The sequence below is a fragment of the Chiloscyllium punctatum genome, chromosome 2 (genome assembly GCF_047496795.1).
Source record: "Chiloscyllium punctatum isolate Juve2018m chromosome 2, sChiPun1.3, whole genome shotgun sequence".
NCBI lineage: Eukaryota > Metazoa > Chordata > Chondrichthyes > Orectolobiformes > Hemiscylliidae > Chiloscyllium > Chiloscyllium punctatum.
This window is the reverse complement of record NC_092740.1, coordinates 148,515,084-148,539,947: the sequence shown is the minus strand read 5'-3', so window position 1 is coordinate 148,539,947 and position 24,864 is coordinate 148,515,084. Positions and strand designations below refer to the sequence as shown.

The 24,864-nt window shown below is 41.4% G+C and overlaps 1 protein-coding gene across 2 annotated transcripts in view; it reads left to right on the top strand.

The window, feature by feature from the left end:
* Positions 1-16,500, top strand: part of mllt3 (MLLT3 super elongation complex subunit) — a 175,659-nt gene extending 159,159 nt beyond the window's left edge. For both annotated transcript variants that reach the window (XM_072590202.1, XM_072590198.1), the window contains one exon: positions 14,016-16,500. In XM_072590202.1, coding sequence (XP_072446303.1) covers positions 14,016-14,147 — 132 coding nt within the window. In that variant the 3' untranslated portion in view covers positions 14,148-16,500. The remainder of the gene's footprint in view (positions 1-14,015) is intronic.
* The last annotated feature ends 8,364 nt before the right edge of the window (positions 16,501-24,864 follow it).

Sequence of the window (24,864 nt, the reverse complement as noted above, 5' to 3'; positions counted from 1 at the left end):
TGGGTCATCTCCAAGAAAGGAGGGTGAGGGAGGCAGGTAGTGCAGGAGTCTCCTATGGCTATCCCCATTTCAAACCTGTATTGTGTTTTGGAAAATGTAGGGGGTGATGGACTCTCAGGGGAATGTAGCACTGACAGCCAGGTTTCTGATTCTGAGACTGGCTCTAATGTAATGAGGGGTACGCCATGTACGGCAGGGGTGGGGTGAGGGGGGAGAGGGGTTGGGAGAGGGGAGAGGGGTGGGGTGGGGTGGGGTGGGGTGAGGGGGAGAGGGGAGGGGGAGGAGGGAAGAGACAAGAGACCCCAGGAGACAATGAGGAAAGAGATCAGTCTGAGACTGATACAGTTGGGACAAGGTGTAAGTCAAACAGACCAGGCAGGCAGGAACAAAGCAGAGAATGAGCTAAGACTGAAACAAATACAGTATAATTTATCAATGCTGGAGGCCTATCAAGTAAGGCAGTTGAACTCAAGACCTGGTTAGGAACATGAGACTGGGATATCATAGCAATTACAGAGACGTGGCTCAGGGATGGACAGGACTGACAGCTTAGTGGCCCACGCTATAGATCCTATAGGAAGGATCAAAAGGGAGGGCAAGACAAGAGGGTGAGTGGCATTTTTGATTAGGTGTAACATCACGGCTGTATCTAGGGAGGATATTCCTGGGAATACGTCCAGGGAAGTTATTTGGATGGAACTGAGAAATAAGAAAGGGATGATCACTGTATTGGGATTGTACTGTAGACCACCAATCAGTCAGCAGGAAATTGAGAAGCGAATATGTAAGGACATCTCAGTTATCTGGAAGAATAATAGGGTGGTTATAATAGGGGATTTTAATTTTCCAAACATAGACTGCAACTGTCATAATGTTAAGAGCTTGGATGGAGAGGAATTTAAGTGTGTACAAGAACATTTTCTGATTCCGTATGTGGATGTACCTACTAGAGAAGATTCAAAACTTGGCCTCCTCTTGGGAAATAAGGCAGGGCAGGTGACAAAAGTGTCAGTGGGGGAGCACTTTGGGGCCAGCGACCATAATTTTGTTAGTTTTAAAGTAGTGATGGAAATGGATAGATTGGATTTGAAAATGAAACCTCTGAATTGGAGGAAGGCTAAGTTTGACGGTATTAGGCAAGAACTTTTAAAAGTTGATTGGGGGCAGATGTTCGCAGGTAAAGGGATGACTGGAAAATGGGAAGCCTTCAGAAATGAGAAAACGAGACTCCAGCGAAAGTATATTCCTGTCAGGGTGAAAGGAAAGGCTGGTAGGTATAGGGAATGCTGGATGACTAAAGAAATTGAGGTTTAGGTCAAGAATAAGAAGGAAGCATGTCAGGTATAGACAAGAGAGATGGAGTGATTTCCCTAGAAGAGTATGTAGGCAGTAGGAGTATACTTCAGAGGGAAATCAGGAGGGCATAAAAGGGATAACATTACGGCTGTAATTAGGGATGATATTCCTGGGATTTTGGATTAGTGGTGCTGGAAGAGCACAGCAGTTCAGGCAGCATCCAAGTAGCTTCGAAATCGACGTTTTGGGCAAAAGCCCTTCATCAGGATTCCTGATGAAGGGCTTTTGCCCGAAACGTCGATTTCGAAGCTACTTGGATGCTGCCTGAACTGCTGTGCTCTTCCAGCACCACTAATCCAGAATCTGGTTTCCAGCATCTGCCGTCATTGTTTTTACCTCGATGATATTCCTGGGAATCTATCTATAAGCGATCCCATACAACATGAGAGCGCTTTGGCAAATAAGGTTAAGCAGAATCCAAAGGGATTTGACAAATACAAGAAGGACAAAAGGGTAACTAAGGAGAGAATAGGGCCCCTTAAAGAGATCAGCAAGGTCACCAGTGTGTGGCACCTCAGATGGAGGCGATACTAAATGAGTACTTTGCAACAGTGTTTACTATGGAGAAGGATGTGGAAGATCTAGAATGTGGGGAAATAAAAATCTTGAACAATGACCATACTTACAGAGGAGGTGGTGCTGGACAGCTTAAGTTGCATATATAATTGGATAAATCCCCAGGACCTGTTCAGATGTACCCAAGAACTCAGAAGCTAGGGAAGTGATTGCTGGCCCCCTTGCAGAGATATTTGTATCATCAATAGTCACAGGTGAGATGCCGGAAGACTGGAGGTTGGCAAACATGGTGCCACTGGTTAATAAAGGTGGTAAGGAAAAGCCAGGGTGCTACAGACTGGTGAGCCTGACATCAATGGTGGGCAAGTTATTGGAGGAAGTCCTGAGGGACAGATTTACATGTATTTGGAAAGGCAAAGACTGAGATGCTGCATTTTGGAAAGGCAAATCTTAGCAGGACTTATACACTTAATGGTAAGATCCTATGGAGTGTTGCTGAACAGAGAGACCTTGGATTGCAGATTCATAGCTCCTTGAAAGTAGAGTCGCAGGGAGATAGATTAGTGAAGAACGCATTTGGTATGCTTTCCTTTATCGGTCAGAGCATTGAGTATTGGAGTTGGAAGGTCATGTTGTGGTTGTACAGGACATTGGTCAGGCCACTTTTGGAATACTGCGTGCAATTCTGGTCTCCCTGTTATAGGAAGGATGTTGTGAAACTTGAAAGGGTTCAGAAAAAATTTGCAAGAATGTTGCCAGGGTTGGCAGGTTTGAACTATAGAGAGAGGCTGAACAGGCTGGGGCTGTTTTCCCTGGAGCATCAGAGGCTGAGGGGTGACCTTATAGAGGTTTATAAAATCACGAGCGCCATGGATAGGGTAAATAGACAAGGTCTTTTCCACAAGGAAGGGGAGTCCAAAACTAGAGGGCATAGATTTACGGTGAGAGGGGAAAGATTTAAGAGAGACCCAAGGGACAACCTTTTTTCACACAGAGGGTGGTCTGCATATGAAATGAGCTGCCAGAGGAAGTGGTGGAGGCTGCTACAATTACAACATTTAAAAGGCATCTGAATGAGTATACGAGTAGGAAGGGTTTAGAGGGGTATGGGCCAAGTGCTGGTAAATGGGACTAGATTAGGTTAGGATATCTGGTTGGTATGGATCAGTTGGACTGAAGGGTCTGTTTCTGTGCTAAATATCTCTATGGCCAGGGATTTTCCCAACCAGTAAAATGTTGATTGATTGCTTCTGAACTGTTTGAAATTGTTCACTTTCATTGTAGCCAGATGTAAGAACTGACCAGTCATTCTAATGGAGAAACAGCCAATCGACAGAGTAAGGAGTCCGTTGTCGACCCGCAGGTCATAGGATTAATATCTGGCAAAAAATAGATGATTAATTTGAATGGGCATGTTTCTGTTATTACAGGGCATTCTGCTTCAGTCATGCTCATAGAACCAAATGGAACAGGCACACAGTCTACTGCAATGTTTTTCAGTGGCCTCCCCTTTTGGACCAGATTGACACATTACAAAAGCAGTCAACACGATTAGATTAGATTCTCCTGCTCCTCGGATGCTGCATGACCTGTGCTTTTCCAGCACTACACACTTCCAGCACTGAAATATGTGCTGTTCCACTTGCGTCTGTGTCCTATCCTGCCTACCAACAAAGAGAAGTTGCCCTCAAATCAAATAAATGTTATTTTTTGCAGTCTTGCTTTTTAGAGATATTTACTAACCAGTCTGTTCAGGGATGCCATTACATGCCTCTAGAACGAGTGGGACTTGAACCTGGACCTCTTGGCTCAGAGATAGGAACACAGCCACATGAACCCCAGTCTTGTTGTTTAAGCTAAGTTGAAATACTGATCCCGTTTAATGAAAATGCTGTACTTCACAATTTTAGGAGCAAACCTCCTTGTGAGGAAGTGTTTGGTTCTGAAACAAAATGAATCTCCGCTAGTTTCAAAAGGGGAACCTTCAGGCTTTTGCTGGGCATATATTAAAACCATATATGCTGCCTGAGTTAATCGTGAATGCAAGATGTTAGTCTGTCTGAGTTTGCTTTCACAATTAACTGATCATTTTGAGTTCTTTTTATCCTGAAGGAACATGTATAGTTACTGTAAAGATATGGAGGTGCCGGTGTTGGACTAGGGTGGACAAAGTTCAAAATCTCACAACGTCAGGTTATAGTCCAAAAGGTTTATTTGGACTATAAGCTAGTGCCTTGTGATTTTTAACTTAGTTGCTGTGAATCATGTCATGATTCTTTTAAAAACTATCCATTGCTTATGTACAGTACTGCCTTTTAATGCATTTCCCAATTCACCTCAGCCAACTTATACCAATATTCTCTCTTATTTAGCATGCAGGCAATTCTTTGATGTGACATCGCCAGTATCTCATTGTTAGATATGCCTGATGTCCAATAGATTATTAAGCAGAGAGAAATTTGAATGCAAGAAAAAGCCACTAGAACTGTAAAAGCAGTTTGTGAGAGTTTCTATAGAAAATCTTTTTAAAAGAGTAAGCAAAGTGAGCATTAGTCCGTCAAAGTGTGCCTGGCAAATTAGTGGAAAATTTCAGAGCTGGTGGATGAATTGGATGCATATTTTGCCTAAATCATAAATATAGAGGATATGAATAATATTCCAGAAATGTGTGAAATTCATGGAATGGAAAGGAGGGGGGAAACTCCGGAAAATTCACTAAAGTGATAGTTGGAGCTGCTGCGCTGACAAATCTCTGGGTCTTCATGGACTTCATCCCCTGGGATGATGGTTCTTCCGAGAATCAGTCAGTGAGATGTTATGTATTGGCTTCAATTTTCAAAATTTCCAACATGTGGGGAAGTATCCATTTGATTGGAAAAGAGCAAATGTAAGTCCTTTCTTCAAAATGGAAGAGATAGAGAAAGCAGGAACTTACAGGCCAGAGCCAGTTAGCTTAAGATCGATCTGAGAAAAAAAATGTTAGAAAATGTTTTTAAAAATATTGTAGCTGGGTACTTCGGGGGTGGGGGGGGGGGGGAAACAACTCCGGGAAATCGGGCAGAGTCAGCATGGTTTTATGAAACAAATAATGTTTAACCAATTTATTGCAGTTCTTTGAGGAGCTAACATGCTCTTGTATTGTGGTTGTATTGTAGATAGAGATCCACAAGGTATTCGCTAAGGTGCAAACATCAAATAGGGGGAGCACATTGGTATGGATAGAAGGTTGATTCATGAAAAAAGAACAGGCATTGAAGGGCCATTTTCTGATTGGAAAGATCTAACAAGTGATCTACCAAAGGGATATTCGAATCTCGGTGAGGCCTATCCTTGCCTCCAGTTCCTCCTTCAGTCGGCATGGCTGTGTTTGGATTCTTTTTGATAATTTTCTGCATTGCCTCGATGCTCTATCTTTATGAATGTCTCTTCCGGAGACCCTTAAACTGCTAGCACAGCTTGTTTTATTTTGACTGATTTCTTAACATGAATTCCCAAATCTCCTCTTCCTGAGCTGTCTGTTCCTGAAGCTTCACTGTCACTGGCATGAAACCACTTGGGACTTTATTTTTGTAGCTCGAATTATTTTGAAGACTGCTAAACTGTACTGCGACCGTGAGAAGCATTTTCACTCTGAATGACCAACTTCTGTCTAAAAGAAACAGCACACTCTGCTTTTCTAAGAACTTGCTTCTGTCTCTCCCCATGTCACAGGACATCTTGGGTGCCATTTGTTATTTCCTCTCAAGATGTACCCCAAGATTGTAAATCCATACTTGGGTGCATGTGCCAACAAAGATCAGACTCTCCCCAGGTAACACTTTTCAAGCAAATCGACATGATACCAAGACTAGGATCCTCCATTTTAAAGTGCAATTTTTTAAACTATAAATGGTTCGGTCCACTTTAGAATACGGGTTTTCACATTATGATAATCTGTACCTTCATCACATGAGATTGAGATTCAGAGGTCAGCTCAGAGTCAACTATGTGGCTGTGGGTCTGTACTCAAAAGTAAGACTGACAAATTATCTTCTCTAAAGGGCACCTGTGAGCTAAACGTATTTTTATAGCAGTCTCAACTTCATGATGAACACTCGGGCTAGCACATTTCCTCTCCATAAACAATGCTGCAAACGTTGGGAAAATGCATCAGAAATAGAACCTCAGCATCAAGAAAAGAATTCCCAATGCTTTCTCTTCCTTGATTTGAAAACTGCAACTTCAGACCCACACTAAGTGGTGACTGCCTTATTTCCATGCAGTTAAATCTCATTGTTAGCCCACATCACCTGATTTATGTGCCACTTCCAATTCTCCTCTCCTTCGCAGAGAAGCCAGATGCCACCAATTCCCAACATGAAGGTTGGAGCCAATACCTGGCAGCTGTAGATCATTGATTGTCCAGGTCCTCATCCAACCCTGACTTCACCACAACCTCTCCTGCATACTCCACAGACACCAGTCTTCCCCAGCTTTCATCCTTGCGAGTTGGCTTTGGCAAAACACCCGCCTCACCCACATATGTGTACATTAGTACCAACTCTCTCAGAACTTCAACTCTTCAGGAATTTACTTTAAAGCTCATTTGTATCTGCTAGGTCACCTTTAACACAGAACACATGCCTCTCGGGCATCCTCTGGCTCTTGGCATCGTTTTTTTCCACACTACCACACTTGGTGTTTATTTGGAAGTTGGTAGCGTCTATGGATTGTATTGCATTTTAGCCACACGGTCTTCAGTGTTAACTTACTTCAGCTTCTCGGTCCTGCATTGCATTTTTAATGCGCTGGGTGAGTGAGGCAGCTGGTCACAATTTAAGAGCTGAATAGTTAAGGGTGTGGACCTACAGCACCATGCCACGTCTATGTCACAGCTGCAATATGTGCGAGCATCTTCTGCAGCAGACTCCGTCCTGATACTATTGGGACTTGTCCATCTTTCAATCCAGCTTGCAAACTATTGATGAACCTCCCAGCCCATCTGTCCATTTTCAGAAAATCATTCATAGCCAAGATGGTAGGATTGTCATCCTCTGCTTGAGGTGGAGATGGTGCTTGGTCTGGCAAGTCTTTAAATATCTGAAGACCTACAGGCATCCCGTACTTGCCCAGTGACAGGGAAAGCTAAAGGTCTCTAAGCCTTGCCACTGCAACCTCTGAAGGTTGACTGGCTTTGTCCTTGGTGCGTGGTGGAATTTTATCTTGTACATCTGGAATATTGGTTCAGATTCTGCATTATGAGTTCGGTATTATTATGATGGTGACACTATTCCTTAATGAGATCAGTTTAGTCAATTTAATATGTGAATGTGATCTACACTGTTGTCTCCTGTGTTCATTGGCTGTGAAATGAAGAGTGTTCAGCCATTCAGAAGGAGCCTTGTTTCACCTCTGAGTAACTTGTCTGTAATCAGAATTCAAGTGGCTTTCATGTTAAAAACACTGCTGTCGTGTTCAGACCAATAAGGAGTCAATAAAGGGAATGCTTTTGCTTCACTTTTGCATTTTGCTATCATGTAAATAAATGCAGAATCACCTCTTGTAAAAGTAAGGTCCTAGTATTACAAATGTGAATAGCTTGGAACCCATTAAAGCTGGGCAGGAAACTGTGGAAGACTTCGTCATGTAACACAATTCTAAACCTGGTGTGTCTCATTGTCTGGAAAGTATTGCAGGAGAGATATCTTATAGTTGATGAAGATACAAACCTTGAATACCAATACTTTATTCAACTTGTAAATAGCACTGTGTAATTCTCCAATTTTGCAAACTTATGTTTCGTAATCGTGTCAGAGAGACTTTGACTGACTGTATTGTTTTCTCCGTATCGTCCTTATTGGAATAGAACCTTAATCTTTTGGCTACGACACTTCGAGTAAACATGGTGCATTTACCGACTGGATAGATAGCAATATCGATTGGACAGCCCAATAGATGATATCTAAAACCTTATTCCTCTGCATTGGGAGTTCAAGCACCGAAAGACATTGGTTATAATCATTGGTTCAGAAAAAAACAAAAGAAATAGGATGGGCCATCTTTTGTACCATCTCATAGCCCTCAACACCTCAAGATTTCAAAAATATATCTACCTCCTCCTTAAATACTTCCACTGATCCAGCCTCCACAACTTTCCTGGTAGAGATTTTCAGGCATTCACTATCCTCGGAGAAGAAATTGCTTTGCTCCTCAGCTTTCAGTATCTCCCTATTCTGTAATTATTTCCCCTAGTTTGAGACTCCCCCAATGGGTGGAACTGTCCCCTCAATATCTATCCTGTAAGATATAGACATAGAATCCCTACAGTGTGGAAACAGGCCCTTTGACTGGCCCAGTCCACATTGACCCTCCAACAAGTGTTCCACCCAGACCCACCCCTTTACCCTATCCCTGTAACCCTGCATTTCCCATGGTGAATCCACCTAGCCTACGTGTCCCTGGACAATTTAGCATGGTCAATCCACCTAACCTGCACAGCTTTGGGAGGAAACCAGAGCACCCGGAAGAAATCCATGCAGACACGGGGAACATGCAAAATACATACAGACAATTGCCCCAAGGTGGAATCGAACCCAGGTCCCTGGTGCTGTGAGGCAGCAGTGATAACCACTGAGCCACTGTACTGTCCCCTACAAAAAGTTTATGGATAAACAGGATCGCCCCTTATTCTTTTAGATGCTAATAAATAAACATATTTTTGATAAATCAAATCCCTTTATCCCAAGAATGAGCCAAGTGAATCTCTTTTGAACTGTATATTTGAACTGCCTCCAATGCCAGTATATTTTGTAAACACAGGGACCGAAGCAGTACTCCAGTTATAGCACCACAAGCATCTGTATAGTTACAACAAGCTTTTCCCATTTGTAAACTCTAACCCCCACCCCCCCCCCCCCCAGCAATAAAACCAACATTCAATTTGCTGTCTTAAACTTAGCATGCAGTTGCAGCACGTAATTAATTGTTTTGTGCACAAGATCACACTGTAATATACTTTTTAGAATCTTCCTCCATTTAAATAATGGTCTGCCTGTTTATTCTTTCTACTTCACATTTTCTACATTAAACTCCAGCAGCCAAGCTTCTGCTTACTCACTCAACCAATCTAACCCTTTGCAGATTCCTTACCTCCTTATCACAGCATACTCTTCCACAATGTTTATATTATCAGCAAATGTGGATACATTCTGATCTGTCCACACCATGTTATTCATGTAGATGGTAACTAATTGAGGTCCAAGGACTGTTTGTTGTAGCACTCCACTTTCCAATCTTAACAAGGTCTATTCATTCCGATTCTGTCTTCTGTGTGTTAACCAATCCTCAATCCATACTAATACATATCTCATTAGTGTCAGCTCCTGTCTTGTGCGGTAACTTCTTCACACGGCACTATATTAAATGCTTTCTGGAAATCAAAATACATGACATCTACAAGTTCACCTTGATCAACTGCTTAAAACTGCTTGATCAATTCAAACAACTTAAGCAAATTTGTCAAACGTGAGCTGCCTTTCACAAAAGTATTTTTACTCTTTTTTTCATTGCGTTAATCTTTTTCTAAACCTCCTTCTGTGTCTTTTTTTAATAATGGAATCTAGCATTTGTTAGGCTAATGACAGATGTTAGTTTATCTGACCTGTAGTCTCCTTCTTTCTGTCTCCCTCTGTTCTTGAACAAGGGTGTTCCTTTAGTGGTTTTCCAATCCACTGGAACCCTCCTAAATTTCTGGAAAATTTCAATGTATATTTCTCTGTCACCACTTTGTTTAAAACCCATGGTTACAGGCCATCAGGTCTGAATAATTTGTCTGCCTTCAGTCCCATTGATTTATCAAATAAGTTGTCCAAGAATTAGAGACATATAATTGTGCATAGGTGCCATGTCAGAAGATCAGATGGAATATTAAAAAACAAAGATTAATAAGAAAGGAAAAATCACAGCAAGGGACCAGGTTAGCCAAAAATGTGAAAAAACAGACCGCAAAAGTTTCTTTCGATATTTCATAAAGAATAGTTAGCACAGTAAGTGTTGGTCCTATAGAGAAACAGTCTGTGGAATTAATAGTGGAGGGTGAAGAGATGGCAGACAAATTGAACAGCTTTTGCACTGGTCTTTAGCACAGAGAATACAAGTAATATCCTGGTAACTGATATAAATCAGGAAATAAAAAGGAGAGAGAAAATCAAGAACATTACTATTACGATGAAGGAGCGATGCTCCAAAAGCTCATGTGCTTCCAATTAAACCTGTTGGACTATAACCTGGTGTTGTGTGATTTTTAACTTTTGTGCACCCCAGTCCAACACCGGCATCTCCAAATAATGATTACTATTAGCAGGGAGGTAGTACTGAATAAATTGTTGGGAATTGCAAGTTGACAAGTCTCTAGATCCTCCTAGGTTCTCTAGATTGTCTGATTTATCCAAGGATCTTAAAACAAAACAGGTAACCAATGAAATTGGTGATCTGTTGGTTTTAATTTTCCAACAAAAAAAAATAGATTTGGAGAAAGGCTCCTTTGAAATGAAAAATAGCCAATTTAATTCCTTTGTTCAAAAAGGGAAGGAGACAAGGTACGAAAAGACAATGTTATCTGTCGTTGGGGAAATGTTAGAAGTTATTATTAAAGATGTTACGACAGGGCACTTGGATAAGATCAATGTGGTCAGGCATAGCCAGCATGGTTTTGTCAGCGGGAAAAAATATTTAACAAATTTATTGACGTGCTTTGAAAAACTTGTGCTGTAGATTAAGGGGAACCAGTGGATGTTTTGCAATTAGATTTCCAGAAGGCATTTGTTCAGGTTCCATATTATAGACTATTGCAGAAAGTAAAATCTCAAGGTGTAGGCATCATGATATTGCATGGCTAAAAGACTGGCTGGTTAACAGGAAGCAGAGAGAAAGGATAAATGGTTTTTTTTCAGGTTGGCAGGATGTCCTGAATAGTATGTCACGGGGATCTGTGGTACAGTTGAAACTGATGTCAATGAAGGGGTCAGAGGTATGGTAGCTACATTTGCTGATGACACAAAGATAGGTAGGAAAAGAAGCTGGAAAAACTCAGCAGGTCTGGCAGCATCTGTACGAGAAGTCCGTTAACATTTCTGATCTGATGTCCCTTCCTCAGAATAGGCCCGTAAATGAATTTCCATGTTAAATAGTGTTTTTCTTAGTTGTGTACTTTTAAAGTTGTAATAATCTCTCCTGATTTCAGCCACTTGGCTAATCAAAAAAAGGCACTGAAGAGGAGAGCTTAAGGCGAGGGAATCATCTCGGAGCAAGGGGTCACTCCTTTAAGACAGAGCTGAGGAGGAATTTCTTCTCCAAGTGTAGTGAATCTATGAAATGCTTTACCACAGTGGGCTGTCGGTACTGGGTCAGTCAAAGCTGAGAAAGGCATTTATCCTTAGTTAAAGAATCAAGGATATGTGGAAAATACCTGAGCGACTGTCTAATAATAATTTTAAAAAAAACACATGGGGGGGGTGGGTGGGAGGGAGGGAGGGAGTGACTTACAGAAGTTTATAAAATCATGAGGGGTGTGGATAGGGTGAATATCCAAGGTCTTTTTTTCTTATGGTGGAGGACTTCAAAACTAGAGGGCATAGGTTTAAAGTGAGAGAGGAAAGATTTAAAAAGGACCCCAAGGGATAACTTTGAATAGGAAGGGTTTAGAGGGATATGGGCCAAATGATGGTAAATGGGACCATGTCAAATTGGGATATCTGATTGGCATGTAGGAGTTGGACCAAAGGATCTGTTTCCATGCTGCATGATTGTAAATAGTCACCAATCAGCTATTTTCCTGGACATTGGACCTTGGCTCTGACAGATTAAAGCAGTTGAAGGGACACTTTGCCACTGCTGGCTTTCTTACACAGGTCTGCTGTTCTCTTCCTGAATTGCTGTTCTTGTGCATTCTCCCTCTGTTCTAGAAGCACAGGAAGCTCCTCTCTCTGAAGAAAGGTCACTGGATCCAAAACATTAAACCCTGCATTCTCTGCCAACAGATGCTGCCAGAGCTGCTGAGTTTCTCCAGCGATTTCTGTTTCTATCATCCTCTGTTCGCCTTTTGGTAACCGATTTCCTGTTCTCCTCCCTCCATCTTATATTTCTGGCTGACACCGCTGTTTGCGAGAGTATATTTTACCAGGCTGGTTACAGAAATGATGATGCATGGCGAATTGAGTGCAGTCATGCTTGTGATTTCCTGATGAACTATTTGTAGCTTGGTTTCCCATTTATAAAGTTAACACTTACACCATCAGACGAATTAGACCTTCAGAACAATTTTGAAGCAAAGGATTGCCCCAAATATTTCCATCTTCTACAGTGGTGGAAATTTGCTAGCATCTATAAGACCATTAGACATAGGAAGTAAGCCCATCGAATCCACTCTGCCATTCAATTGTGGCTGATGGGCATTTCAGCGCCACTCTCACCATAGCCCATAATTCCTTGCGAGATCAAGAATTTATCAATCTCTGCCTTGAAGACATTTAATGTCCTGGCCTCCACTGCGCTCCATAGCAATGAGTGGTTATTGAGTGATTGTGGCAAATAGCATGAACATATTTAAGAGGAAGCTAAGTAAGTGCATGAGGAAGCAGCCAACCGTGGAACATTTTCATGCAGTGTGATAAAACAAATAGTGCCAGAAACGTCTGTGGAACTCAATACTATTTTAGTTGTAAATTCCACTGTCCGTGTTAAGCCAGCTACTTTCAACTTCACTCTCACTATCCTGCGTTGAGTGTGTGTGCTGCAAAAGGTAGACAGCATCTGAGGAGCAGGAGAATCGACGTAATTAAAGGTGCCCTCCAACGCATCTCGTCCATATCCCACACCTCCGCCCTCAGACCCCACCCCTCCAACAGTAACAAGGACAGAACGCCCCCGGTGCTCACCTTCCACCCTACCAACCTTCGCATAAACCAAATCATCCGCCGATATTTCTGCCACCTCCAAAAAGACCCCACCACCAGGGATATATCTCCCTCCCCACCCCTTTCCGGCTTCCGCAAAGACCATTCCCTCGGTGACTACCTGGTCAGGTCCACACCCCCCAACAACCCACCCTCCTGTCCTGATACCCTCCCCTGCCACCGCAGAAATTCCAAAACCTGCGCCCACACCACCTCCCTCACCTCCATCCAAGGCCCCAAAGGAGCATTCCACATCCATCAACGTTTTACCTGCACATCCACCAATATCATTTATTGTATCCGTTGCTCCTGATGCGGTCTCCTCTACATTGGGGAGACTGGACGCCTCCTAGCAGAGCTCTTTAGGGAACATCTCCGGGACACCCGCACCAATCAACCACACCGCCCCGTGGCCCAACATTTCAACTCCCCCTCCCACTCTGCCAAGGACATGGAGGTCCTGGGCCTCCTTCACTGCCACTCTCACCACCCAACGCCTGGAGGAAGAACGCCTCATCTTCCGCCTCAGAACACTTCAACCCCAGGGCATCAATGTGGACTTCACCAGTTTCCTCATTTCCCCTTCCCCCACCTCACCCCAGCTCCAAACTTCCAGTTCAGCACTGTCCCCTTGACTTGTCCTACCTGCCTCTCTTCTTTTCCACCTATCCACTCCACCCTCCTCCCCGACCTATCACCTTCATCCCCACCCCCACCCACCTATTGTACTCTCTGCTACTTTCTCCCCAACTCCACCCTTCAGGCTCTCTGCCTGTATTCCTGGTGAAGGGCTTTTGCCCAAAATGTCGATTTTCCTGCTCCTCGGATGCTGCCTGACCTGCTGCGCTTTTCCAGCAACACATTTTTCAGCTCTGATGCTGATGAATGTCTGGTAAAGGTCGACTTTGAACAGGGATTTTGGGGCAAGGTTGGAGTACATAATCCAAATATATAACTGAAGAAAAAGATCAGTTAAAGAAGTGAAAAGAGATGATGAGCAAAGGCTACTTCAAAAGAAACTTTTGGTTTCTATCGTGGCCCTGGGGCAGCTCTGGAGTAAGAAAGAATCATTCCTTCCCCAATGTTAATGTGTTTACGTGCTGAGGTGTCGTTAATACTAACCACTACTTAATTGAAACTAGAATTTGCAGTTGAGTTATAAATAACAGCGTTTAACGTCAGCTAATTTGTTGCTTATCTGTCTTTATTTAGATCGTTAATCTCATAGAAGAAACGGGACATTTTCACATCACAAACACAACATTTGACTTTGACCTTTGCTCACTGGATAAAACCACAGTTCGAAAATTACAGAGTTACCTGGAAACTTCAGGAACGTCATGAGGACACTGGTCCCCGGCTACGAGCTGGAGATTTGAACTTTTTAAGCGATGCAACCGATGACTAGCCCTATAGAGCTACTTCCTGCAGCTTTTTTCCAGCCAGTCATGCTTCTCTTCCCCTGACCGTGTTGCTGGGGGAAAATGCCAAGAGATTCAACAGATCCTTACCAGCCTGAGGAATGTTCTGGAAGCGCTGGACCAGTGAGGTTCATCTTCTCCTTTACCTCTCATCCCCTGGATATTTGCTCTTTGAGAATCTCAGCGGTAGTATGTATCTTTGTGGTGTCCACATCTACATGGTGAATGATGCATGTGCAACACTGCCTTAGTATGTAACTGATCTATCTATTTATTGAAAAAAAATACATTCATGATAAATATCTTGGATCTTTGGAACACTACCAAACATTGAGCACTCTGGTCACATTTGTGACCAAGGCTTATGAATGCAGTAGGAATTGGCCACCAGATGTCTGGTGAATTCATCTCCAATTTTTGGTTTCCTTTGTAAACTAGCTGCAATCATAGGGACACTATGTAACTACACAATGTTCTAGCCTTAGTAATTGAACTGTAGTGCTTTAAAAATCTATTACTGTGCACTGTTCTAAGAATCATTACCAGCTTTGCTATGTTTTAATTAGTGATCAGCAGACACAAACGATCAGATGTGTACTGATGCTGGAGGAAATATAGTCTGCACAATCATGTTATTAAGCAGAGATTTTTAAAAAAAAAAATATTTCTTCCAGATTTGATTCAAACTTTTTACAGGGAATAAGGGATTTTGTGGTGTAATTCTGCTTACCCTTTTAAAGTACTTGACACCTTTTCTTATTTTAAAAGATATTAAAATGTAATGCCAGTCATCGGCATGTGCAGTTGCATCACAGCTGTCATGCACACAGTGGCCCTCTCTCAGATTCTGAAATTCTTCTTTCATTTCCTAATGTCAGCCTACGTTCGCACCCTCCTGTTGTTTTAGCTCTGCAAACTCAGTGAACAGTAAATACGTCTGAAGACTCCAAGAACTAACTGATGAAGGACAGTGAAAAACGGTTTTAAACGAGATTTTTGATGACTCGTGTAAAGGTTTTGGCATATCAGATGTAGTTAAATTGTTTTTTATTTTAAAAGGATGAAATGGGCTTGTCAAAAATATTCTGTTCCCAATTTTCTGTAAGTTTGTTGTAGAAAATTCTCAATTTGGGATTAATTATTTATTTGAAACACTCCCTTTACTGCCAAATCTGTTTTGCCGTCTTTACCTATTCTGGTAAACGGTGTGTGTTTATCAGTCCATCCTTTGGATAGTGAAATTATATTTCTTAAAAGTAGATCTTTCTTTAGCAAGTATGTTGCAGTAAAACCATGTTTCAATGGCGTCTTTTTGAGGAGACCTTAACTGTTACTTTCAGTCCAAAGATGGGATGAAGTTTAGTACTTGTTTTTTAATTACTGAAGGTTCTGAAACTGCTTCCAGCAGCATAAAGTGTACTTTCCGGTGATAACGAGGTTCAGAAAAGTCATTGTGTCCATTACTTGAAATGTTACCTTGCTAGTATACTTTTGATGTGCAATTCAGTTCAGAAAAAACAGATTTTTTTTTAGAAAAAAGGGAATAAGTGAACTTACTTCATTTCATGTATGTGGTGTTCAACGTGTGTTTTCAATTCCCATTTCACTTTGATTTTGATGTGTCCATGGTGAAACCCAAGATTCTTGGTTCGAGGCAAGGAATGCTCCAGCAGTCTTCAAAAAAAGTTTAACATGGTACTTTGTGAGTTCCTTTTTAATTTAATGTAGTTGCTTGATCCATCTTGATTGTTGTGGCTAAATTTTGTGGTACAACTCATTTCCAAAAAAAAATTTCATTAAATTTTAAAGAGAATCTTTTGCTGTGATTCATCTAGTCATTCCTCATCGCTAAGATTTCATGTGACAAATGGCTCAAAATACAAAGCAGTGAAAGCTTTCAACACTCCACGAATTAGTAAATAAAGATTAGTTTCAGATTCTGTTACTACAAAAAAAAACATGTTAATATAATATATAAGGTTTAAATACTTTATTTTGTAATTGAACCAAGATAGAAATAAATTGGTATGTCAGTATCTATTGTACTGCACATCCATGGGACTCCAGTCTAAAGTAAATCTTTTTGCAAACATTATGTATAAGAAATATGAACTTAATACTTTAGACTTGATCCCATGAAGAATTTACTGCAATATTGGGTTTACCACAATATTTAATTTGGTCAAGTATGTTACACTCTTAAACCAATTTTTGATTTAGATTTTCCATCAACCTTTTGTATCTGGAGAACAAAATAAATCTTTTTTTTCAAAGAATTTGTGCTTGTGCACTTATTTTCAAGCAGTACTGCTTTTTCTGAGGAAGTGTTGCTTAGTCAGGTGAAAGTGAGGACAGCAGATGCTGGAGATCAGAGTCGAGAATGTGGTGCTGGAAAAGCACAGCAGGTCAGGCAGCATCGGAGGAGCAGGAGAATCGACGTTTCATGCAAAAGCCCTTCATCAGGAATAATATTGCTTAGTCATGCCAGTCATGTCTTGAGCTATGTAGATAGTGAAATTTCCTTTTAAAATAGCTACATTTTATTTTCAAATATTCTGTTTAAAATTCTCAATGTGCTTCATCTAAGACTTATTCAATCTTTATTCATAAAACAGCAGCTGCAAAATGGTAACTTATGAAATCTTTTCAAATGGCTTTCAGACTGGGTTCTGTGATTGAGTGTGAAATACCCTGCTAATACAGGACTGAAGCAGTGATACAGAAACTGTTTCAAGTCTACAGAATAACTACCTATTTCATCTGCTCCTCAGCAGACCCAGTGTTAGCAATAACTTTAGCTTTGTAATATTGCTTCGATGGAGGAGATGTCAAGTAATGTTACAGGAATAATCAGATTTTGTTTTGAATTTGCAAGTTGTTTCCTTGTGCTAGCTCTGCAAGACCAGCCTTTCAACAAATCACTGTTCTGGTCTGTGGCCCTGAATGAAAATGTGGAATCCTTTTTGATCATTTTGACATTAGTGCTTCAGTTGTATTTCGTGGTAAACTTAATGACAGGCTAAATTCAAACAAATTAGTCCAATAGTCTGAGAATTAATTTTGTTCTGATTTCTGCAATAGATATGTCATTGAAGGCTCTCCAGTTAGACTCTACAAGCTGCCTTGCACAGTTGTATTCTTTTTATCACACTAACAGAAGTAAATGGCACTTTCACAAAACTTACATTTCATTCTTTATTTAGATTCAGCTTGTATAGTTTGTGTCTGGTTAATCGCATGAAGTTTATTAATCCTTGTAAAGATTAGGATTGGATTATTAACTTTTTCTGAGCACATAAATATAGGAAACATGTGTAACATGAGTTGAGGAAGGAACTGTAAGACTGAGTATTTAATAAACTCTATCGACAGAGGAAGATGGTTTGGTTTCCTGCTTCAACAATTTATTGGGATCCACATTGACATGCAAGTGGTTGCTCATCCATAGGAACCAACAGTGCACTTTTATCTTGACCATTTGTACTAGGCTAACCTTGAACAACTGCCACGCCACCTCCCTCCACATCTGTGGGATGTTCATAGCCTCCATGATTGTCACGTTTGGAATAATTGAGAGATTGTAACTTGACAAATGCGGAACTTGCAGCACAGTTAGAAAGTGGTAGTTTCTGCAATGTGGTCACTGATTAATGATTTCTAAATTGTGTCATGTATAAGATCCTCTAATTACTGGTCTGAAGTGTTTGACAATAATTTAGGTACAGGTGTGCTTGACTGCATTCTCTTGTGTGAAATTAAAAGCAAACCTTTCATTCCCCATTTAGATTCCTGCACATTGGTTCACAACCTACCCTCTTCTTCATCCCTCAGCAATTGATATTTTTCTGATCTTTCCCCTTCAGACGTGAGCATTGCTCTCCAGTTTGTTTGAGCTGCAGATGAATATCCAGGTAGGGCAAGATCTTGGGGTGGTGATAAACCCTCAGGAGTTTGTAGAGCTCTCTGTTGTTGCAAATGAGGTGCTTTGGATGCCAAGGTATGATGGACTCTTGGGCTATGTTGTCAGTCAGATCTTGGCAGTAAGGAACTCTAGGACTCCAGTCACACAAATGGTAGTTGTGGTGGGACATTTTGGAAATCTTCAAGCACTACAAAATTTGTTTTCCTACAAGGAATGACGATATCTGAACCAGAAAACCTGTCAGTTTTTGGCTCCATTAGGTCTAGTAGTACTTTGCTCAGTGATAGTATTTAGGTTCCTCTCCATCATTTGTCCCTTGATTTTCTCTTATAAATAGGATGCTTTTTGTGTGTTCAAAATACTTCCTCTTTGAGTCAGGGGGGGAATCAATAATGGCTAACAAGGAAATGGCAGACAATAATGGATCGATGTTTACTTGAGCTAGCATCTCTTTTTTTGAATATATATATAAAATAGAAACTCTTACTGCCCATTTTCCTTGTAAGTTCACACTTTTTAATTCTTTGTTTCTAAAGTTTTCCAGTTTTCTAGCCATTTTTAATCTTTTCAAAGTTTGTATCTTTTTCAATTCAGTTCTGTCCTTAACTATTTCATTCATGGATAGCAAATTCTTTTTACCATCTTTCTCTCTCAATGGAGAATTATTAAATATCTCTGTAGAGGGTGAGAGGGAGTGATGTCTGTCACTCAATCTCTATTCCGTTACCATTTAGTGTATTTTCCCAGAACTGTAGCCAACTCTGTCTTGATACTTTTGGAATTGTCTATACTTTTTAGATTACTTACAGTGTGGAAACAGGCCCTTCGGCCCAACAAGTGCACACCGACCCGCCGAAGCGCAACCCACCCATACCCCTACATTTACCCCTTAGCTAACACTATGGGCAATTTAGCATGGCCAATTCACCTGACCTGCACATTTTTGGATTGTGGGAGGAAACCGGAGCACCCAGAGGAAACCCACGCAGACACAGGGAGAACGTACAAACTCCACACAGTCAGTCGCCTGAGGTGGGAATTGAACCCAGGTCTCTGGCGCTGTGAGGCAGCAGTGTTAACCACTGTGCCACCGTGCCACCCAACTTAAAATATTAGTTGCTGACTCAGATTTCTCTTGCTCCATCTCAATGTGAAATTCATCTTCAGGGGTCCACCAGGCAAAAGTGATTTTATGATGAAATCATGAAGTCTCATTGCATGGCGGTGCGTCACAAAGAGTCTATACCTTTGGATAGTTCCAAGGATGTATTGATTTTCAAAGAAGACCCCAGTGCAGAATACACCATAATTACAGATAAATTGCTATGATAACCTACTCCCAGTATAATGACTTTGCTTTTCTATTTCTTGTTTCTATCCAGACTAACTCTGTATGGTTTTTCAATATAACTGGTCTGCTTGTGAATGCAGAGATATGTTAGGCTTGAGAGAGGGTTTCCTTTTAATTCTGCATAGTAGATAACCCTTTTTAATTATATTTTGTTTCTAATAAGCGTGATTTTTTATTGCAGAAACCTAGTGAAAGTGTCTCTTTTTCTATATATGAATGATAAAGAGAAACCATGACCATTTTGATCATTCAATAAGATCATTTACACTTTTGGTCCACCTTATAGCTTAATATGGCTTAATTTCCAGCGTACTACTCCTGTCAGCTTTGGAACACCTTACCAATTTGCTTGTTGTTAAGGACTCAATGCACAGATTATTGGTGGATCTGTTTAATTTCATTGCTAGCTGCTCACACTTTCAAAGCTGAACCTCTTTTAGTTTTCCTACTGATGTCATTATTATCCATATAGTCAATGGTACTTTTCCCTTCCAATCCCTCATTTGAAGGTAATGAATTTAATATTTGTATCTCCCCGATGCTAGTTTAAACTACTACCCTGGTTTAAAGGAACACAAAGCCGTAATGTCAATCATTCAACTGCTTACCTTAAAGATACATCTGTGTCTTAGCTTTCAGGACTCATTGTGACCTCCTTTCTCAGCAGGACTGCTTTTAGTTCTGTAAAAGATCAGTAAAACAACATCTCTTCCCTTATGGAGTGAGTTGCCTCACTCACCATATTACTGAGTTAAGTCGATGCATTCTGTTGAGTTGGCTCTGTGCTGCTTGAATGTACCACGATTATCCGGGTGACGTTTCACAGCCAGAATGTAGTTTCCGTAAACACAAATTGAAAACTCTGTCTGTTTTGTGAAATAGTACAATACAGGGCCAACAATTGACTGGCAAATGATTTACCAGAGGAGATGTGTATGCCTTCTGAAATCTGCCATCACCTCAAAATGCAGAAAAATAGCAGATTACATGGTCAAGTTATCTATCTGAATTTATATATAGACTTTTTTTTTAAAAAACCACAAGCAGAATGATTTAGAAAATGCTAACAGTAACTAAACTTGAAGTAAAATCTGCTGTGGAAATGCTCCTTAGCATGTTCTCCATTTAAATTATAATAGTCATAGTCATACAGCATGGAAATAGACCCTTTAGTCCAACTCATCCATAGTAGTAAATAATTTATTTTCTGCAGATGTTCTTTATTTCCTCTCTTTTACAAGTAGAACCAAGGCTAGCTTTTAAAAACAAACTGAGGATGCACTTTGGCTTATAAGGTTGTCTGTCTTTTCTGTTATGTTTAGATTCTCTGAAGAAAATATTATTCAACTGTACTATCATCAGCAATGAGTGAAATGCTGGAAGATTTGTCCCACATCTCTCCTAAGGGCAGACTTTCATGTGTTCTTGTTGGGACAACCAGTAATCGCAAATTCAGCGACTGACATCACCAAGCCATCTTATAAAGTGGCTCTGAAGGGTTAACATGGAGACAAACAAGACGACACATTCTGGACAGTTCAACAGCAACGTGGTAAAAGCGACTCGCACAGGACTGTAGTTTTTCCCAAGCAAGGATGTTGCCTGGAATACTGTAAGTTTTTCCCAAGTTTGCCATCTCTCATTAGGAAAAGCTGAGACAAGAGCCAGAAGCTCATGAACTAATATCCTTCTCCGGATTAGCTCAACATTCTTTCATCTGTGTGAGATGATGGGAATTCAGCTTCAGAACTTTGAGGTCAGATGAAATTAGCTGTACCTCATCTGATGGCTTGAAGTAGCCAATTCTGTGAAGGCAGGTGTAGGGCATGTTGGATGACTAAAGAAATTGACGGTTTGATTAAGAAAAATAAGGAAGCACATGTCAGGTATAAACAGGATAGATCGAGTAAATCCTTAGAGTATAAAGGCAGTAAGAGTATACTTGAGGGAAATTTGCTTTGGCAAATAGAGTTAAGGAGAATCCAAAGGGCTTTTATAAATACATTAAGGAGAAAGGATAACTAGGGAGAGAATAGGGCCCCTCAAAGATCAGCAAGGTAGCCTTTGTGTGGAGCTGCAGGAGATGAGGGAGATTCTAAAAGAGTATTTTGCGTCAGTGTTTACTGTGGAAAAGGACATGGAAGACTTAGAATGTAGGCAAATAAATGGTGACATCTTGAAACATGTCCATACTACAGAGGAGGACCCTAGACCTCTGTGGAAAGCTAAGTGATTGCTGGGCCTCTTGCTGAGATATTTGTATCATCGATAGTCATAGTTGAGGTGCCAAAAGACTAGAGGTTGGCGAACTGGGTGCCACTGTTTCAGGGTGATAAGGACTAGCCAGGGAACTATAGACCAGTGAGCCTGACGTCTGTGGTGGGCAAGTTGTTGGAGGGAATCCTGAGGGACAGGATGTATATGTATATGTATTTGGAAAGGCAAGGTCTGATTAGGGATAGTCAACATGGCTTTTGCGTGGGAAGTCATGTCTCACAAACTTGATTGAGTTTTTTGAGGAAGTAACAAAGATAATCGATGAGGGCAGAGCGGTAGATGTAATCTATATGGACTTTAGTAAGGTGTTTGACAAGGTTTCCCATGGAAAACTGGTTAGCAAGGACAGATCTCATGGAATACAGGGAGAACTAGCCATTTGGATACAGAACTGGTTCAAAGGTGGAAGACAGAGGGTGGTGGTGGAGGGCTATTTTTCAGACTGGAGGCCTGTGACCAGTGGAGTGCCACAAGGATTGGTGCTGGGTCCACTACTTCATTTATGTAAATGATTTGGATGTAAGCATAAGAGGTACAGTTAGTAAATTTGCAGATGACACCAAAATGAAGAAGGTTACCTCAGATTACAGTGGGATCTTGATCAGATGAGCCAACGGGCTGAGAAGTGGCAGATGTAGTTTAATTAAGATAAAATGCTATTTGCTAAATTTTGGCAAAGCAAATCGCATGCAGGACCTATACACTTAATGGTAAGGTCCTAGGGAGTGTTGCTGAACAAAGAGATCCTAGAGTACAGGTTCATGGCTCCTTGAATGTAGAGTCGCAGGTAGACAGGATAGTGAAGAAGGTGTTTGGTAGAGTCATGGAATCATACAGCATGGAAGCAGACCCATTGGTCCAAGCTGACATAATCCCAAAATACACTGGTCCCACAGCCTGCTCCTGGTCCATATCCCTCCAAACATTGCTTATTCATGAACTTATTCAAATGTCTTTTAAATGTTGAAACTGTGCCCGCATCCACCACTTCCTCAGGAAGCTCATTCCCCTCCCAACCCATTCTGTGTAAAAGAATTGCCCCTCATTCCTTTCCCAGGCATGGGTCATAAGGCTTTAGCCTTTTGACTCTGAGGTAAAAGGGCCCCCAAAGGCTGCTTACAATCTCTTGCATAGAGAAAGGTTCTCTGCCAAAAAAAACCCACCTGGATACATGAACATCAACTAGCCACAAAAAGACACTCTCTCACTAGTATCTTTACATATGGATCTGGAAGAACACCACTACAACTGGGACAACACATCCATCCTAGGACAAGCCAAACAGAGAGAGACACGAAAATTCCAAGAAGTATGGCATTCCAACAGGAACTTTGTCAACAAACACATTGATTTGGATCCCATTTACCACCCCTAAGAAAAAGAACAGGAAATGGCATCACCACAGGAAATGATGTCACCAACCCAAGGAAACCTAAACACACAAATAAAAAGCAGGCCATACCACCATTGCTTCACCAGAGGCTCACTGATAATGTTAAATAGTATGGTGATGAAATGTCTGAAAGCAAACCTTGCAGCTCAGCGAGCAAACTTACATCCAGCTAAGACCATTAGAAAACAGCAGCTCAATTAGCAGGGTATGCATTGATGTTAATCTTGGCAGTGTATTTACATGTTACTGCTGCATATTTTGACATTGAGCTGGTCTCCACAGTGTAGACCTTCCTAGCTCCTGCTTGAACCGTGAAGAACAAAAGCATTCCTGACCTACATGGGCAGCACGGTGGCACAGTGGTTAGCACTGCTGCCTCACAGCGCCAGAGACCTGGGTTCAATTCCCGCCTCGGGCGACTGACTGTGTGGAGTTTGCACGTTCTCCCCGTGTCTGCGTGGGTTTCTTCGGGTGCTCCGGTTTCCTCCCACAGTCCAAAGATATGCAGGTCAGGTGAATTGGCCATGCTAAATTGCCTGTAGTGTTCGGTAAGGGGTATGGGTGGGTTGTGCTTTGGCGGGTCGGTGTGGACGTATTGGGTCGAAGGGCCTGTTTCCACACTGTAATGTAATCTAATCATCTAAATGTAATCTAATCATCTAATCTACATCCCACATCAAGGACAACCTTACCATTAACATTAACATTACTTTCCTTTATTGGTCACTCCAATGAGTATAGGAGTTGGGAGGTCATGTTGTGGCTTACAGGACATTGGTTAGGTCACTTTTGGAATATTGCATGCAGTTCTGGTCTCCTTCCTATTGGAAGGTTGGTGTGAAAGTTGAAAGGGTTCAGAAAAGATTTACAAGGATGTTGCCAGGGTTGGAGGATTTAAGCTATAGAGAAATGTTGAATAGTCTGGGGCTGTTTTCCCAGAGCATTGGAGGCTGAGGGGGTGACCTTTTCAAGGTTTATAAAATCATGAGGGGCATTGATAGGATAGATCGACAAAGTCTTTTCCCTGGGGTGGAGGAGTTCAAAACTAGAGGGCATAGGTTTAGGGTGAGAGGAATAGGATATAAAAAGGATCTAAGGGGCAACTTTTTCACACAGAGGGTGGTACGTGTATGGAATGAGCTTGCAGAGGATGTTGTGGAGGTTGGTACAATTAAAACATTTAAAAGGCATCGGGATGGGTATATGAATAGGAAGGGTTTGGAGGGATATGGGCCAAGTGCTGGTAGGTGGGACTAGATTGGATTGTGATATCTGGTTGGCATGGATGGGTTGGACTGAAGGGTCTGTTTCCATGTTGTACATCTCTGACTTTAGGACAAAATCTGCCCTAAGTGCCACATGTAAAGTTGCCATTGCCAGTGGGACATGATTTTTGCTGATTCCTTGCTTGCCAGACCAGTTACTGCCTTGGGACATCTGAAATCGCATGTTATGTTAATGGATTCTCACCTGAAGCTACTATTGCCATTTGCATTAATTGTCAGGAAGACTTCCCTGCTGATGGCGATTTCTAATGACTTTCATGGCTCTTTGAATAGCATCCTTCAATCAGAGCTTTGGGTGTCTCACTGCGCACCAGCTGCCTCCCTGTCAAGTATAACCTTCAGGATGCAGTTTTCTATCCTGTGCACATCCTGAAAGCAGCAAAGCCTTTTTTGCTTAGTTAGGATGATCAT